Source organism: Parasteatoda tepidariorum, chromosome 4, assembly GCF_982258835.1.
Source record: "Parasteatoda tepidariorum strain Cologne lab strain chromosome 4, Ptep-v5.0, whole genome shotgun sequence".
Taxonomy (NCBI): Eukaryota; Metazoa; Arthropoda; class Arachnida; order Araneae; family Theridiidae; genus Parasteatoda; species Parasteatoda tepidariorum.
Genome location: NC_141758.1, coordinates 28720245 through 28740228, shown reverse-complemented (window position 1 = coordinate 28740228; position 19984 = coordinate 28720245). Strand labels below are relative to the sequence as shown.

General features: G+C 34.6%; 1 protein-coding gene across 1 annotated transcript in view; it reads left to right on the top strand.

The window, feature by feature from the left end:
* The first annotated feature begins 767 nt into the window (after positions 1-767).
* Positions 768-19984, top strand: part of LOC107441738 (putative inorganic phosphate cotransporter) — a 32134-nt gene continuing 12917 nt past the window's right edge. Inside the window, exons 1-7 of the mRNA XM_071182093.2 lie at positions 768-1016; positions 8279-8496; positions 9108-9341; positions 13312-13495; positions 15271-15401; positions 15494-15643; positions 18319-18451. Coding sequence (XP_071038194.2) covers positions 8281-8496; positions 9108-9341; positions 13312-13495; positions 15271-15401; positions 15494-15643; positions 18319-18451 — 1048 coding nt within the window. The 5' untranslated portion in view covers positions 768-1016; positions 8279-8280. The remainder of the gene's footprint in view (positions 1017-8278; positions 8497-9107; positions 9342-13311; positions 13496-15270; positions 15402-15493; positions 15644-18318; positions 18452-19984) is intronic.

Genomic DNA, 19984 nt, shown 5'->3' with positions numbered 1-19984 from the left:
GATATCCTTCATAGTGGTCTGATCGGACTTTCCATATAAAACCGTGTGGAGGCTTTCAGTTATAGGAGGCGTTGGGTTATTTTGCAACCAGCCAGTTTTCAATATTAAAAATTTAAAAAAAAACGCTCTGTGTATCGAATTAATACTTACTATTCAATTTTTAGTCTCTTTCAAAATTAGTTTTATTAGAGATGACTTGTCTTCGAACTCATTGATTCAATTATTTGGAAACAATACCAATTTGTTGTAAAAATATCAGATATTTAGATAGACTTAATATCCAAATTTTAATAGATTCTGACATTTAAATAAATTCTGCAGAGCACTTTGTGTTAATTTTATTATATCTAAAAATATTTGAATTAAAATATTTTTTTTTAAGATTTCGAAGTTTTAGAACAATAACTTGTGTACTTAAAAGCAACACTGCAAGACATCAGTTTTATAATTTATCATAATATATTAACTGCATTCGATTTATGTAATGCTATTCGTATTTGTTGAACTGAGTCAGACTTGTTTTCGTATTTATTTATTTATTTTTCAAAAATTAATTTAATTTGAAGTAACTAAGCTCATATTTTTCTTCAAAAAAAAATCATCAGAACTCACGATTAAAAAATATTAGTGAAGCTACAGTTTCTCAGTGGGACTTAATATGCAAAACATTCCTACGTCACAATCACGCAATTTAACTATGTGTGACGCTCGTGACAAAAGCTTCAGGATACGGATTGTTTCACCCCTGCCAAGGTCGAACAGGCCCAACATCACCCATAAATTTAGTTTTGAATGCATGAACCTTCAGAAAAGAATGAATGAAAAAGATGTTTTATAGTTTCAACATGATTTCCCACACTTACGGCTCTTCTCACAAAAAACTTAACACAGCTTTTCGTAAAAAAAAAAAAAAATATACATAAAAATAAAATCTGGTTACAACTATAATCAGTGGATTGAAATAAGTTGATTTTAAAGATTTTAACCTGTGCTCATTAAAGAGAAGAAAAACACAGGTAAGATTTTTGTTTTTAAACCTTCTTACAAAGCTGCCAACATTTTACGCTTTCAAATGTTCATATCAAACACTACTTTGTCTCTACTCCCTCGTGGGCTGTGGTAGTCCAGTGGCTAGTGAATCGCACTCCGAAGAGGCCGGGGTTCTATCCTTGACTCATTTAAGATCCGCCGAGTACATACAATATACAATACATGAGCCGCGATGGCTTAGGGAATGGAGCGTTTGCCATCCAATGTGGTGAACCGGGTGATGTGGAACCGGGTGTGGTGAACCGGGGCGATGACTGGGCGATACGAATTCCGCATTCGGCTTGCACCGACCACAGTGCTGATCTGAAACATTAACAGTGGTAGACGAATCATGGCTTGGATTCCCCTTGCCGTTAGGTTAACCCTAGGAGGTTTTCTTGGTTTTTTCTCTGAATGTAACGTAAATGCGGGTTAGTTCCATCAAAAAATCCTCCACGAAGGCAAATTTCTCTCAATACTTGATCCAGTAATTCCCTTGTCTTCTGGATTGAGTTCAAAATTACAAGGCTACATAGTTGAACATTAGTAGTCGTAAACCCAAAACTATTGGGTCGGCTGTTCAACAACAGTTATAAAATAAAATATACAATACATGTTCGTACAAATCTGTGGAATCGAAGGTATCGTGGTCGGTTTCTGAGCAGTCCAGGGATCTGTAGAAAATTTCCTTCCTTTTTACTTCTATGTTTAAATTGAGGTAGTGGACATCACAAGTTAGGACTACGGATCATCCTCAAGAATGCTTCCCAGACCATAGCCAATAGCCCATTGTGCAACTCTATAGCGACTTAAATAAAAAACCTTTACTTACATACTTCAACTCCCATAATTTAAAATGTCGTGAGAATTAACAAAAAATATGAAAGGTTTAATTTTATTCCATTGAATTTCCTGTACAATTTTTTTTATTTGCTTTCGTAATTCCCCTGTAATACTGATTGAGGGAGAAAAGACAAATATACCAAAAATGTGTTTTTGCAATTGGAAAATATAAATTTTGAGGGATAAGTAGATTGCTTAAAATTCCTTTATAAAATTAAATTAATAGAAGAAACTAAACAATTGTTAATATACACACCTGCCAACTTGTACAGTCGTTGAAAAAGATTTTTCAAAGTGGAAGTAAAACAACAATAAATTTTGGAAGAATTTTCAAAAAACAAATTCTATTTGAATATCTATTAGCATAATTAGCCAACAAATCGATGTTAGGTACATGTCTTACTAACTATTGATTTGTCGTGGAAGTTTATTTATTTATTTTATTTCTTTCTTTATTTTTTGAAACTTTAAACTTTAAGATTTAATAGGCCAAAACGCTAATGTTGCTATCACTAGAAAAATTATTTCACAACGGCCATTAAAGTTTTCTCTGCTTTAAATATATTATGAATATTACTATATCTTCCAGAACAGAACTTATTGATCGTAAACCCAAAAGTTGGGTTTAACCCAAAAGTTCATTAACAGAACTTATTGATTGCCTTTTTTTTTGTCCTATACATTCATGCATCATATAGAAAAGAACTAGCAAAATAAGAACTTTTACGTTGTGAAATTTAACAGTACATTTAAAAATTGGGGAGTGGTTAAACATTCGAGTTTGGCAACTAATTATTTACTTCCGATTTTTCCTTCCTTTTGTGCATTTTTAGTTCTTTAAAATCCTTGTATAGAGCGTAAAAAGAAAAACGGAACGCTTAAATATCTAATCAGTGAATTATCACATTAATTTGATTTATTCACTCACCAAAAATGGATGCCCAATTGTTCCGACTTCTGCAAAATAATTATTAAGTTTTGACGGGTATAAATTTTTAAAACTAAAAAGTTATTTCGCGCCCATTTGGCTACCATTAGAAAAAACATTCCCGTGATAGCACCACAAATTGACATCTTTGACTTAAACGAAAATATTCACCCCGCAGTCTGCTGAACACAAAAAGTTTTTACTACACCTACTCATAAAATCATGATGGATGGGATAGGGGCCGCTGCGCGGTCCAGGTGCCCAGCTAAGGTGAATAAAGAAGAAGAAGATTTAAATGAAATTTTATTGTTCAAAATCACTAGCCCCTGAATCTCACAGTAAATCTGATTGAGACTGAATCATTCCATTTATTTCAAAGGTGGGGAAAGCAGAATTTACTGCGCATGCGTCGGAATTTACTTTCACCAGCGTTGCCATACGTAGTATTTTCAATAGTATGTATGGCAAGTATTGTTGGACTAAAAACTAGGGATGTAGTATTTTTCGTAGTAATTTTTTTGAAGTGTTGTACTTATGTTTTTTTTTAAATCAATTTTTATATCTGTTACCGACAAAATATGATATCCGGCATTATACAACTAGCCGGCAAAGTATGAAATGATTTATATTTCACACATTGCCTAAGTATTATATATAATGCTGGATGTTATTTAGGCAAAGTATGAAATAAACGTCCTGATGAGGTTATTATGTAAATGATGTGCAGGTTACTGGGAATGACCAAAATTGGTGGTTGTTGACTTTCACCGGTGAATGTTGACAATCACATAGTCGCTTTGGTGAATGTCCGAAATATTAATTACATCCGATTCTATATTAATTTATTCGTGGATATAATTACATTTATTCGATATTTTAATACTTACTGACGATAGATTAGGAGAAACATCAGTGTTTGGAGTATCGGGCAAATGTGTACCGGGCAGTGGCCCTTGACCTTAAAAAAGAACAGCAGTGTCGGGCTTGCCGGGCAAATGTATACCGGGCAGTGGCCCTTGACTTCAAAAGAACATCAGTGTAGGTATACCGGGCAAATGTATACCGGACAGTGGCCCTTGACCTTAAAAAAACACCAGTGTAGGGTATACCGGGTAGTGGCCATTGACCTTTTAAAAAATATTAGTGTAGTGTATACCGGGCAAATGTATACCGGGCAGTGGCCCTTAACCTTAAAAAAACATCAGTGTAGGGTATACCGGGCGAATGTATACCGGGCAGTAGCCCTTGACCTCAAAAAACATCAGTGTAGGGTATACCGGGCAAATGTATACCGGACATTGGCCGTTGACTTTAAAAACCATCAGTGTAGGGTATACCGGGCATTGGTCGTTGACCTTAAAAAACATCAGTGTAGGGTATACCGGGCAGTGGCCCTTGACCTTAAAAAACATCAGGGTAGGGTATACCGGGAAAATGTATACCGGGCAAATGTATACCGGGCAGAGCAATTCTATACTATGATTAATCTTTCTAGATTTAACCTAGATACCTCAATTTCATAAAAATACATGAAGAAATATAAAAAAATATTTCAGACACTATATAAAATTAGTTACGATTTAAAAAAATGTAAAAAATATTACCTTTAAAATATTAGACTAATTTAAAACTTATTAGAAATGTATATTTAAATCCGAAATTGATATATGGCACCACCGTTTTAATTTAAAAAATCTACTTGCAGAAAGAATAGGAGCTTATGGGTCTTCAAAGAAGATATTGGAATCGGATTTACTGTATAGTTCCTGCACCGAAGTGATACGCAGTAAATTCTACTTTCCCCACCTTTGAAATAAATGGAATGATCCAGTCTCAATCAGATTTACTGTGAGATTCAGGGGCTACTTTCAAAATCTAAATTTTACACATACTAAATAAGTAGTGCCGACGTTTTACTGAACGAAATTCGATACAAAATTGTACTTTCTCTGAATTAACAACTCTTTGTCTCTCTAGTTTGGATTTTTAACCCTCGAAATGGGCAGCCACAATCTGAGAAATCTGGCCCCAATAGTTTAGTTGGAAGATCAGTGGAAGCTTTTGACTATCTTTAATGTTAAATTTCACTTTTTGAGTATTTTACTCTCTGCATCTCATTTAGCGAATCACTAACTTTTTGCAAATAGTTATGAAACTCTTATATGTAAAGATTATTTTATACGAGATGCCAACTTGCTCCGGACAGCAAATATATATTTCAAAGTGGTAGTTTATCAATTGTGATTCTTGGTTTAATAAATTCAGTTTAGTAGATTTTTACCCACCACTATTTCTAAATAATTCGTAGACTTATATAATTCACCAATTTATAACATTTATGTACCATAGCCCGTCCCACTAGGAAGGGCTCTCGCCCGATTCCCACAACAACAGCCGGTATGGCTCGCAGACTCGTCATAATAATAAAAGAACTGCAGGAACTCATAAAGAATGAAGAGGTACTCCAATTACTGCAAAGAATCATTAGAGATAATGCTCCATAATGTCATAGTCATGCCCAATTCCGGACTATTCATTCTGAACTCTTGCATTAGTGTAATATGTAGATTATCAAACTCTTCTTCAATGAAAAAAGTAAAACAGCTCAATTAAATAGCAAACTGTGTCCGATAGATGGCGACACCAATATTAAACAAAACTTCTGTAAATTTATCATATATCATGTTATATTTGTTTTACAACTTAAAATTACACAATTCTAACTTTATTCAATGCTAAATTGTCAATCGCATTTGCATATATTCTAATTTTACTCATAATTTATCATAACTTATGAATGCATCAAATTTAAATTCCATTCAATGCTAAAATATCAATTGTAATTGTTTATACATTAATTTAATTCATATTTTAATCACAACCTATGATTGCATCAAATTTAATACCAATCAATGCTTAAATATCAATTGTGCTTTTTATATTCACGAAAATTTCTGATTATTGCATAAATCATGACTTATATTAAATATCAAATCATGTTTAATTAATCAAGCAAATATGCTTAATCTTCCGTAATGCTACCTAAATGCTGCATAATTCAAAATATTTTTTAATTCAACTTGTAAATACTTCATGATGAATGGGTTAGGGGCCGCTGTGCGGCCCAGGCACCCAGTTTTAGTTAAATAAAGAGAAGAGAACATTTATGTACCGATTCCAGCTCGAGACTTCTCTGAGTAAGGTTGTTTTATAACCGCGCTCAAGCTATCATGTACTCACGCCGTGGAAGGGGAGGTAAGACTATGTCTTCCTCACCGACGTTGCAGCATTCCCCTGTACCTAAACAGATCTTGTATCCTGACTACATTAGCCCGGATAGTAAGCCTGGCGACATCTTCGAAACCAAATATGGGAATTTCCTACTCCAATCAGCAAATGGCATCAGTTGCCTCCCGGACTTCATCGTACCGGAAGGAGCTTCTAGACCCTACTTCTCGGGAAATCAAGTCACAGTTCCAACCACGCCTGAAACACCGAGTACTTCAGTGGAAAGCCCCACTACTACCCCAACTCATGAAAGGCCCTTTCTAGGGCCAAAAATCACACCAGAGCCCGAACTACTAGAGGAAGTGAAAGCCACCGAATCTACTAGCGAGGATGCCTCAAAGGAATCGGAACAGATGGAAGAGGCAACAGCCTCCGAAATCCCCACAAAAGTTGATCCTGATTCGAAAAGACCGGAGAAAAAGAGGAAAAAGAAGAAGAAGAAGAGCAAGCGCTCTGAACCTACTCCTGAACCCCTCCCGACTCCATCTTTGCCTGAACCTTCGGATAAGACTCCCACTGATGATAAAACTCCTTCAATCAAGAGAAATAGGAAGTTTCTTTTCCGGGGCCTTCCAAAAGACTTTGATATTTCCAAAATTTCTCTAGAAATAGAGAAGTTGAACTTAGAAATCCTAAAGATCGTGCAATTCAAGAAGCCAGAGGGCGGGGCCTTTAGGCTCCTCCCACTTTTCCTAGCGATCATCAAGGACTCAGCCAATCATCATCGAGTATACCACATCGAGCACATCGAAAATTTCCCCGTGATTGTGGAAAGATTTCGCGGCGGAAGAGGTGCCGTCCAATGCTATAGATGTCAGGCCTACGGCCACGCACAAAGTGCATGCTCGGCGCAGCCGAGATGCCTAAAGTGCGCCGAAAGCCACTTCTCTTACGAATGCCGTAAAGAAAGATCAACACCTCCAAAATGTTGCAACTGCAACAAGGATCATACTGCCAATTTTTCTGGGTGCGAGGCCCGCCCCAGGAAAAAATTCCAAAAACAACGGAAAATCTCCTCTCCAGTCTCAACATCCATTAGACTTATATCCATCATTAAGGAGCTGCAGAATCTGCTAAAAGACGAAGAAGCAATGGCGCTTCTAAATTCCATCATGCAGGGAAAGAGCCTTGTTCTCTGATGTCCAGACCAAACCAGTGAAGACGAGAAAATAGCCACTACACCCTTTTAACATCTACCCCATATTATCTCGGAGCTTCGCTCCGAATTTACAAACTTTTTTCTCTCAGATGAATGAGCTAAAGCCTTTATTATTAGGCTGGTACTCAGATTCAAAATTTAAATAGGAAATAGGAACATTTATGTACCTTACAGCAAGGTAGATCAAAGCGAGTAGCAGAAATCAACATTTATGAAATGCTATACCTTTTAAAAAGCAAGCATAAATAGTCAATTATTAGCAAAATTTACCGTTTTGTTATTTATTTAGGCGTGTCCGGAGCAGTTGACACCTCTGTTTTATGTAAAATATATAATCCTTACTCATACTAGTTTAGGAATGATAAATTTAATTTTTATTATTTTTTTAAATGGCGGGCACATGGGGGTTGTCCCTTTGGCCACAGGAATTCCAGAACTGCTACTTTCTTCTCGTTACCCAGTGGGCACCTGTGGCGAAGCCACGGCGGTGGAGCAGCGTCGCCACGTCACACAACCACGTTTATAGGGCGGGTCACATTCACACAATCACACGCAAAGAAGGAAGGACATAGAATACAGAGAGAAAGAAACATCCATGCCCTGAGCAGGATTCGAACCCTCGACCAGCTGCTCCGCAGTCAGGCACACTAACCACTCGGCCACCGGGTCGGCAATTTTAATTATAGTTTTTATCAATACATATTATTCAATTTACTAGTGGTCGGAAAAAGTTAAATTGCAATTTATACAAATTTTTACACCATTTTGATCTACATAATTTTAAATGACAAAATCCAAATTGCAGACTAAAAACGGTCAAATAGTTTTTTTCAGTAATGAAAACTTTAAAATGCGATCTCCTTGAGGAGGAAATTTACATGAACATTACAATTTTCAACTTAATGTTGTTTAATTAATAAAGCAGCATTAATGATTACTAAAAACTCAATGGAGTCAAACTTTGGATCGCTCTAACGACTAGAGTGATGTAAATGCGTAGCAAACTTATCGAAAAAAAATTTTATTTACAGGAATGCAAGGAATTCGTCATTACTTTTCTGCAATTTGCTTCCTTTCCCTGATAGCAAACTTTACACTTAGAGTTAATCTAAATGTAGCTATAGTAGCCATGGTCAACAGTTCTGCTGTTTATAGTGACGTAAGGAACGAATCACAATCAAATGGTCTTTATTGCAGCTACAACGATACCCTCAACAGAAATGGAAGTCAGCCTAGAGTTAAAACAAAGGTAAATCTGAATAGCGATCGTTTATTAATTAGTATTAGAAAATTGTACTCGAAAATTATTTTTGATAATACGAATGTTTTGTAAAATAGTTTAACCATTTGTTGTGGTTACAAAGTCACGTAGATACGACTTAAATCATATGTGTTATTACTATACTACTAAAACCGATTGCCAGATCACAAAAAAAAATAGAGATGCCAAATTTTCAATAAATTGGTAGCCAATTAACTTAAGTAACAAATTCACTTAGTAAAACTTGTAGAATAAGGACAATCACGCTTTCTTTTTTGTTATCACCATGAGGTAAATGCTTAACAGTTACATTTCATATTATACTTTTTTTTTAAATGAAGTGATACTTAGAATGAAAAATACTAAATAATTCATTTCGATACCACTTAAAAAATATTTTTTACAAATCGGAGCAAGTTGGCATCGCTGAAATATGCTAGCTCCCCTTTAACCAACTCCTGACCAACTGACCTTTAACCAACCCTCCCCTTTAACCAACTGATTTAAAAGCTACACATTTTGATCAATAATGAAATTTTTTCTCTCTTTTAGAGATAATTCATCACATCTTTTATTTGTTCATTTGTTTAAAACATTAGGACGGTGAATTTCTGTGGTCTCCGGCAACTCAAGGCATTATAATTGGAGCTTACTTTTATGGTTATTGTAGTTGTCAAATTGTTTCTGGAAGACTAGCTGAATTGTACAGCCGTAAATGGGTATTTGGTATAGGCTCATTCCTTGCATCAGTGATCACTTTATTAACACCACTTGCTGCCTATCACAGTGTTACAGCTATTGTTACAGTAAGAGTATTGTTAGGAATTTCGCAGGTAATATTTCACAGTAATGAATCTTATAAATTTTTTCTGATTTTTTATAATTTAAAATTTTCTAGGCATTTAATTTCATTGGTATTAGTGTATCTGTAAGTTATAGTGCACGTAATCCAAGAACTAATTAGGTTGAAAATTTCATTGATATTTAATGTAACTTCTAGCGACAAGCAGAGCAAACAAATAACTCAAAATAGAAGCTATTCATTAACTGAAGAAAGATATATATAATTTTTTTTTTAAAAATAAGGAGAATATTAGAATAAGCTACAGTCAGCCAACTCAGTTCGTATCTATAATACACAGCTTATTTTCGAACTTATGTTATTTTTTTAAGAACCTTACAAATTCTGTTTTCATGCATAATTCAGGAACGCCAATTACTCAGAATTTTATTTTATAACAGTCGTTAAACAGTTAACTCAATTTTGGGCTTACGACTACCAATGTTCAACTCTGTAGCCTTGTGGTTTTGAAACTAGAATTCCTGGATCAAGTATTTGCAGAAATTTGTGGAGAGCTTCGTGGATGTCTTTTTTATGGAATTATCCAGCTCTTGCATTACATGAAGAGGAAAAATACGAGAACCACCCACGGTTAGCATGACGGCAAGGAGATTATAACCCATAACGAGCGACCACGACTCTCAACTTAATCTTGTAACCGTCGTTGAGCAGCCGACCCAACTTTTGGGTTTACGATTACTAATATTCAACTCTGTAGCCTTGTAATTTTGAACCATCCAGAAGACAAGGGAACTCCTGGATCAAGTATTGGGAGAAATTTGCCTTCGTGAAGGACTTTTTGATGGAATTAACCCACGTTTGCGTTACATGAAGAGGAAAACAACGAGAATCTCCCTCTGTTAGCCTGACGGTAAGGGGACTATAATCCACTGAGGATATTTAACGTCAGCTCTGTGGTCAGCGCAAGCCGGGTGCAGAAAACGTTGTCTTTTTTATTGAAATAAACGTATTCTAAAATTTAAAAACTTAAATTATTGTTAAAATAAGACATTTTAGTTTGTTTCTATCTTTATCTGTTACCACTTTTAATGATAGATGCAGAATTACCACCTGTACCAACGCCTCTTATAACTGAAAGCCTCCACACGGTTTTTTAAAGGTAGTCCGATCAGACCACTGTGAAGGATATCCATTTTCCGAGCGAGTCGCTTAATACAAAATCTAGTTAAAATAAGAAAGTTGTAGCAAATATATGACTAAAAGTTTGTTTTATTTATGAATATGATTGGTTTGCCTTATTCACTTGTCAACCACTACAGATTCAATTCTCAAATATATATGATAAATTTCTCTCAATTACTTTTATAAAAGATGCTGACCGGAGAGGCGAGACCGAGGAGGGACCAGCTCAAGCCTTACTAGAGACAAGACGTGTTTTTCTCTGCTCCGCAATTATGCCGTATCACCGAACTGCCCGCGGCGGAAAAGTTTTCCCTTCCGGCCGCATGCCAGCATCAGACTTATATGAGACATCTTCGATCGTCAAAAGGTTTTTACCGGCCAGATCTATGAACTACGCACTTTACTCAAAGTTTCTTCTAGAACAAACTACTGATATCGTGGAACTTCGTAAGCTGCGAGATTCCATTGGAGAGATTTCTACCTCAACACCAAGTAGATATTACAACGAACTCTTTAACGCAACGGTGTCCGCAATTCAAACTGTTGAGTCGAGTCAAAAGAAGCCAACTGCCTCAACTACAATGGAGACAACTATCACTGAGACAGCGGAAATCCCTGTGACCATCCCAGAAAGTAGTGTTACTAATGAAATAGAGACTGAGCCCGTTTCCGAGCACAGTGTTCCGAATAATATCACAACTCCTTCCAGTAAAGATTTGAATATGGATATAGACGAAGAGGCATCAGCCTCTGAACCTGAGATCCAAAATAGAAACAACAAAGAGCCACCAGCTAAAAAGAGAAAGAAGAGGAAGAAAAAGTCTGCCGCAGCTACAGAAAATGTTGACCCATCCATGACCCAGAAAAGCTGCACTCCTCCTAAATCTCTTTTCATGCCGGAGCCCACCCCTATTACTGCATCAGAACCTACGGAGGAGACTACCAACAAAGCCACAGAGCCTTCCACTTCAGTAGAAAAAGCTCAGCCAGTTAAAAATGCTAAAGTCCTCATCCGTGGCCTTCCTGATGATTTTAGTACAGATGAAATATCCCTTGAATTAGGGAAGCGGAACATTGAAATCCTGAAAATAGTCCAGTTTAAGAAGAAAGTGGGTGAAGCCTTTAGGCCCCTCCCCCTGTACCTCATCGTTATGCCAATGCTAGCCAATCACGAGATGATCTACCATATTGAGAGCATCAAGCAGATCCCGATCAGCATAGAGAAATACCACGGCGGCCGGCGGCCGCTGCAGTGTTTTCGATGTCAGAGTTTCGGCCACACCCAACGTTCCTGTTCCTCCAGCCCAAGATGCATGAAATGTGCCGAAGGGCACTATTCATTCCAGTGCAGAAAGAGCCGAGACTCCCCAGCTAAATGCTGCAACTGCATGCAAAACCACACCTCAAATTTCACTGGGTGCGAGGCCCGTCCCAGTCGAAAGAGAAAAACGACCAAGGACACGCCTACTTCTACAGCCCACAGACTTGTTAGCCTCATCAGTGAACTTAAAGACTTGCTGAAGGACCAAGACGTACTGCATCTTCTCACAACTTTAATCCAGGGGAATTCCCCATACAACTGATGTAATACTGAATCAACTCATGCCTCACCTCATCATGGACTTATTATCTGATCCTAACTTAGAACTTTGAACTGTATATGACCTCTGGACTAAATGCCAAAACAGTATAGATGAATCGGTTAGAAGCGCTTCGCGCTTAACACCGAGATTTCACTCATATCAATCATATCAATCAAAATCAATTTACTTTTATAAAAGGTTTTGGGTTCAAGCGCACAACAGGTTCACTTTTTAAATAGTCTGCGCGGACTACTTATAAAAGACCGTGTGGAGGCTTTTTGATGAAGGAGGTGATGTCTGTACTCGGCTGGTAAACATGTTATAAAGGTCTCTAGACAGAAATGGGGCAAAAAAACTTGTAACGTTTAATCTTATAGCAAAATTACTTTTACTTCCGTTGGATACTAGAATAAATAATTTAGCTCTTATGTACAGAACCGAAATCTGTTAACACTTTACCGACCGGCCGTCGATTAATCGACGTTTTGTTCTCAGCGCTTACCGACCGGTCGTCGATTAATCGACGTTTTGTTCTCATCGTATACCGACCGGCCGTCGATTATTCGACGTTTGCTCCCCAGCGCTTACCGACCGGTCGTCGATTAATCGACTTTTGACCGATCTGTGGTGACTACGTTTTCCACCAATTCAGCATGCCCTGAAAAAAATTCAGCTGTCGTTTTCTCGAGTGCAGCTGGGTGCGACCAGATTTTCCTGCGAAAAGAGTCGGGATTTTTCATCGTGCAGCTGGGTGCGACTAGATTTTCCTGCGAGGAAAGTCGGGATTTTTTCATCGATATGAAGGCAGGGATGCCAACTGCTCCGCTTTCTGGAAAAGTTCTAATAAAGTGGTAGCAAAATATTTTGTAAGATTAGTTAAAGAAAGATAGTTACGCCTACTTTTTAATACAGTAACCAGTATATTGATGATTTAACGTTGCATTTTATATCATATTTGTAATTTTTGATATTTAGTGGTGAATTCCGCGCGTCAGTCTAGGCCGAAACCGAGCCGGTGTCTGGGACGATCTGCAGCTGAACGGGCGGTGAAAGGGCATAGTATGTTCGAACTGCTACCGGTCGGTAAAGTGTTAAAATGAATGAACTAAATAAATACAAAATCTGAATTTATTTTTTCTATAATTATTAAATGCAAATTTACTGAAGTAAAAATTCAGTAGCTTTGAAGACTCGAAAACGGATGATTATTATAACGCGGTGGCTTTTTCTTTCCAGAGTGTAATGATGCCTGCGCTGTATTCATTAAGTGGAATGTGGTTACCAGATTCAGAGAGAGGTCTTTTTGCTGCAGCTCTTTGCAGTGGAATGAGTTTTGGCACCCTCATAGGAATGACAGTCTCTGGTCTTTTATGCAATAGTGATTTATTAAACGGATGGCCATCTGTATTCTACGTGTTTGGTAATAATTCCAAATTCTATTGATTTTATCAGTATAAGAATATGAAAAGTGTGTTAGTGCAAATGCATTCCGATATCCTCTTAAGCAACTAGTGTGCGCGGTATCTTTTAAAAAATTATAAATTGATTGAAAATTTGCTTTAAATTAACAAGCAATAGTTTTAATTTAGTTCGAAACTAACAACGTATTTAACCCTTTAATGGGTTATTTATTTCTAGTAAAGGTAAATTAAAGTATTTTTGGAATTGTTTTAAGAATAGTAATTGATATAAGAAAAAAAACTCATTTAGCTTATAAACATGCAATTTGGTGGTAAATATATTTAACACGGCCTATTCGGAAATATTGACTTTTATTTTTCTTTATTTATATAAATTTTATAAATGCTACAAACTTCAATAAGAATTACTTATTTTATAACTTTTATAAATTGTTTTTAAACTAACAAATTTTTACCAATTTTATTCAAACGCACTTCAAGAAAGCTGAAGTTATTAACAAATGGAAATCTAAATTAAAAGTGGTAAAAAAGTGGTGGTAAGTATACTTCCCTCGGCCTTCGCAAGGGTTAATTCTAAGTGGTTAAAATATCTCGTTTTATCGAAACATAGACTGTCATAGCACTTCGACCACTACTTTATTTATAACAGTATACTGCGACCGTGGGTGACAAAAAAATTTCAAAAGTGGTTGAAACTCAATTGAGTTTTACAAATTTAATCTTTTTAATTATTCTATCATTGTAACCACCAGGACTTACATTGCAAATTATTCATATCAAAGCGAAATCGTATCAAAACGAATTCATACCAAACTATATTGAAAGCATAGCGAAATCATATCAAAGCAAAATTATTCATATCAAAGTAAAACATTCTTTGCATACACTTTCTGGAAAAAATATGCTGTAGTAAGTCGCTAATTATAGTTTTTAATCAATAGATTTTTGCATTTTTAGTCGCCGATGTCATACCTGGATTTAAACATTACATTGCTTCATTTGGTTAGAAAATTCAGAGATGTCAACTTGCTCTGCGTTGTGGGCGAACTTATCTTAATATCTAGAAAAGCTTACATTTTTATATAGGGTCAAGTGAGTTAATTATGACCACAGGGAAGTTGTGACCAGCGCAGAAAAACATTTTTGTTGCAACTGTGAAATGGTTTATAACCATGGTGCATATGATGTTTTTCTGTAACTTTCGACTATTATTTTCTGTCCGTATTAAATACTATTTTCTAAAAGTTATGATCCTAAATACTTTTAACCAGAATGGAGTAACTATAACCATGCTTAAGTTCAAAATTAATGAGTTTGCGCTGTTCTGTTACAGAAAAATATGCTGGACGTATTAAAAATGATGTATCTTCTTTTTTATTCTTTAAAGAGCCTTCAGGAATCTGTAGCGATTTTAAGCTAAGCTAAAAGATAATATGGTACATCAAAACCAGTAACTAATCTGTGGATGTTTGTTATTCTAGAACCAGATTTGGTTATACAGGAACTTATGTTAAAGAAAAGTCAATTCTTAATGCGTTGGACGATAAAAAATAACACTACAGCCAACAGCACTGCTTCAGCACATTTTTTATTCCTCCTAATGAAGCTACGCTGTCCGTATCTTTAATTCGAATTGGGGCATAGTTTTAAATTTTATTTTCAGAAAAGTTCCACTTATTTTATTGACGACTTCTTTCATTTTAATAGCTTTTTTCTGAACAAATTTTATTTTAAATTGTTTTCTTATCGAGAACCTTTTCCATTTTATTTCGAGGTTTCACAAACTGCATCGTCGTAGTTATTTGGTGCCTCTTTGTCACTGATTCTCCAGAATCTCATCCTCTGATTACTCAAGAAGAAGTACAGTACATCTCATCAAATCAAGAAGCTGAAATGACGAAAGAAGTGTGCTTAAACTAATAAACATGAGCTACCTAAATATATAAAAGTATGTATTCTACTTGACATTAATTTATTTTTTCCTTTGTTCATTTTAGATACCATCATTTCCTTGGATGAAAGTGTTTGCATCAGTACCATTCTGGGCACTTGTATTCACGCAAATTGGCATGGAGTGGTGTTTTTACATATTTATCAGTGATCTGCCGCAGTTTTTTGCTACGATTTTGCACTTTGACATAGAAAAGGTTAGTGTGAACCATTATGGGCAATGCTTTTCGATCGTCATAAGTAACGAATGTCAAGTTAAAAGGTATGTACCTTTTGCTTGTACCTCCTTACTTTTCAAACTTAGTATTTTAACTTGCTTTTTTCGGGCGAAAAACAAGTATTATAACTAAAACATCGAAAAAAAAAATTTCTACTTTTTACTGACATTATTTAAGAAAAGTTTTTTTTTCAGATGATTTAGTTATTTTTTATTGAAATTTATGAACCTATAACTCATTACTCATTACTTGAACTTTTATTTTAATTTAAGACTTAATTTATGAAGAACTATTAAATTCAGAAACGAACTTCTTTTTCATGAAATTCCTTTAGAAATTGCTATGTCTTTAAATAGGGACTACAAAAAGGATGGTGTTTTGAAGTCTTGACTACAAAATGAGTGATTGATTTTTTCCATAGTATATGCACTATCTTTTCTTTTAGAAAAAGCAATATCTATTTTCTATTTTTGGAACAATAAAGAAAAGGAATTGTTCATATAAAATGGATTTGAATGAAAAGTTTCTGAATGGGAAAAAATGTGCATTGAAACAAATCTGATCAATACATCTGATTTGTATACTATATCAAATTTTTTTTTCTCTTTTCATTCACTCTCTGTACCTTTGAAAGCTATAGTTATCTTGGCAACTGTATACTGTCTGCAGTGATTTCCTGTTCTGTATGAATATCTGAGTGTGCGTGGGGACTAGCGCTGTGTGTGCATGAGAGAAAAGGTGAACTAAAACAACTCTAAGATTAATGATTTTTTAACAAAAAAAATGCTCATTCACACCCTTTAAACTCCTGAAAGCTATAGTTATCTTGACATCTGTGTACTTTCTACTGTGATTTCCTGTTCTGTAGGAATATCTGAGTGAGCGAGTAGTAGGGTGCGGTGTGTGCGTGCGTGTGTGTGTGTGTGTGTGTGTGTGTGTGTGTGTGTGTTTGTGTGTGTGTGTGTGTGTGTGTGTGTGTGTGTGTGTGTGTGTGTGTGTGTGTGTGTGTGTGTGTGTGTGTGTGTGTGTGTGTGTGTGTGTGTGTGTGTGTGTGTGTGTGTGTGTGTGTGTGTGTGTGTGTGTGTGTGTGTGTGAGAGAAAAAAATGCAGTGAAGCTACTCTAACCTAAGATTAATATTTGCATACTATTTCAAAAAAAAAAAAAAACTGTTCGTTCACTATCTTTAAAAATTAGAAAAGTATTGGCCCACTTATGACAATCTACCAAATTTTACAGAGAAATTTCGTTACAGAGAAACAATTTTTAGCATTTTGTACGATTTTTCTCATCAACCAATAAATGACAGTTTTCCACGCTTTCAGTTTAACCCATTCGCGCAGACTGTCACAAATACGTGCCAGCATAAAACCGTATCAATCAGGGTAAAAAGGTAAAACTAGTAATCAAAGTAATTCTTTAGCAGTTTATTTGTGGGCTACTTAGGCCAAAATAAAATTATTTAGTTATACTTTGAACTAACACTGATTATATATATGATTAAACTAACAATATTAAAGTAAAAGCAAAGTAAGTCTGTTAAATTAGCAACGCCTACATTTAAGCTACCGTTTTTTATTTATTTACATCCTGATTCTGATTTTGTACGAATGCTTTTATGAATCACCCGTCCCCAAGGGTTTAAAGTTCGTAGCAGCGAAAAGACAATTGATTTTAGAATTGCCGACCTTCCAATTTGTATGTATTTCTTGGAAGATATTAACAAGTTCATTTTAAGAAACTTTTAAATACCACTGAATTTAAATAGATTAAAAATACATACAAAATACCAACTTGTTTTCCTATCGCGTTAAATGTGATAATAAAAATAAATTAAATATTTGAATACAATATCACTTAAATTATAATTATTTCTCTGCTACAAAGAAAATACTTTTTTGAGAAGCTTAAAAGTTGGTAGGTATGCAATTGTAGTTAGGATTTGTTTCAACTATGCAAAAACTCAATGTTTTTTAAGCATATTGTTAGGCATTCTCTATGTTTATTTAGATTAGTACGTGAAATAATCAAAATTATTGTAAATAATTGTTAAAACTTGTTAATTTTAACAATTATAATTGTAATTAATTGCTAATTATTGTAAAAAAAATCATTGTTAAAATAATAATACGCATTCTTTTTGCTACCACTTTAAAAATAACGAGATAATTTGCTCCCCAAAATTTCCAAATTTGTCATCTGTTTCGTAAAAGTTGGCATCTACAAAATCTCAACATTTCACGTTAACGTGAATTATTTGATCAAGAGGAAATCAAGAACCAAAGCAAAAATAAAATAGCACAAATCGCTTACTTTTATTTTCATAATCTTCATATGGTCTTATGTTGGCATAACACCAAAAATTCTGTAAGATTTAGTATTTTATTGTCTACCACTGAATAAAATATTTAAAAAAAAAATAAGAGTACTAGGGGACTGTCCTGGTCATATCTGTAAATTTTGATATATTTAAATTATTTATATTTTACTGAGGGCAAGTTTCGTCAAAATTTTAATTTATTAAATTATCAGAACATTACGTTTGCTATTAATAAAGGAAAAATATTTCCTGAATCTACGGAAATTTCGTAGTAGTTTTGGGGTGTGTAACTAATATCACTTTATTTTGATTCAAATGTCCCTGTTTTCATTATAGAATGGGCTACTTTCGTCACTTCCATTTTTTCTCAAAGCTATTGTCTCCACAATAGTTGGATGGATAGCTGAAATTTTAATTCGTAAACAACTGTCTACGGTCAATTTCATAAGAAAATTCTGCACACTGTTTCGTAAGTGTTTTCAAAATATTTTATACTTATTTTAAAAATAAATAAATAAAAATACTTAAAATTTGCTCTCACTTTTACATCGTCATTTACGTTTACCATCGACAGGGGCAAGGAATTTTTTTTTTACAATTCGTACATTTTTTTAAAGCATACAAATCTTCAACCTAACTGTTCCTGTGGTGCAGAAAACTAAATATCTTGGACTGGCATTAAATAATAATCTTACATGGAATGACCATAAAACAGACACCATCACAAATATCTGAGGATCACTCAAAGCTCTAAGACCAATCATAGGAAAACACTCAAATATGCCGCTTCACTTAAAAAAAACTTCTATAAGTTCAAACCATAAGACCGATAGCCACTTATGCTTAAACTAATATAAGTGCAAACCATAATATTAATAGCCACCTATGCTTTAAGCATGGTGCACAACACCAGATCACTTGCTAAATTATAGATGCTATCTCAATATATTGCCTCAACGAATGCCATTTTTTCAGTTAAGCAGAAAAATGTGACAAAGCAAAACTTAATCATATCTTCAGCAAAAAAATCTTAAATGAAAATATCACACGCAACCTATTGGCAGTCTTTTTCTTATTGGATGGTATACTATCCAAGAAATATTGCAAATAGTGTAAATATTGCATAGCTTTTTTTTCCATTTTATGACCATTCATTATATATATATATATATATATATATATATATATATATATATATATATATATATATATATATATATATATATATATATATATATATATATATATATATATATATATATATATATATATATATATATATATATATATATATATATATATATATATATATACATATATATATATATATATATATATATATATATATATATATATATACATGAGAGGACCCCGGAAAAAAAGAAAACTGGCTACTCGAACTTATCCAAAGTTATTATGTTTTGGCCTTTTTTTTTTGCGCTGAATCGAAAATAATTTTTAATAAGTTTTGGTAACGTAGACATTTATTCCACGCAATTACAAGCAGGAAATGGATTGGTTTTACAACCAGTTTTTTCTTTCGTTTGGAGTACAAACAGCCCTGACAACTAGAGCTCTAAATGCTAGTGTGATATCTTAAAAGAGGAAACTTCGTATTAACCTAAATTTATTATCATTCCTAATTTTCGAAATTTGCGGGAACTCTGTATTAGCTATAAAGACACAGAAGAACATCAATCGTTTGCTTCAGTTTCTCAGAAATTTTTAGTATCAAAACTTCTTAAGTTTTAAGCGCATTTTTCTGCAGAGTACTTCACTGGTTAGAGATACGGTAATTGTTTTAAATGTACTGCTTCAAACGTAAGAAAGTCAGTGGTTATATGAACGAAAATAAGAAAAGTTTACTTTATTCATTTCTCTGTCTAAACTTGCGAATACCTTACTAAAAATCCTCTTTCACTTTCACCAGTATTAACTTCTCACCATATCACTTTTACTAGTATTAACCATTTAACTACCGAGTTCACAATTCGTTATGATG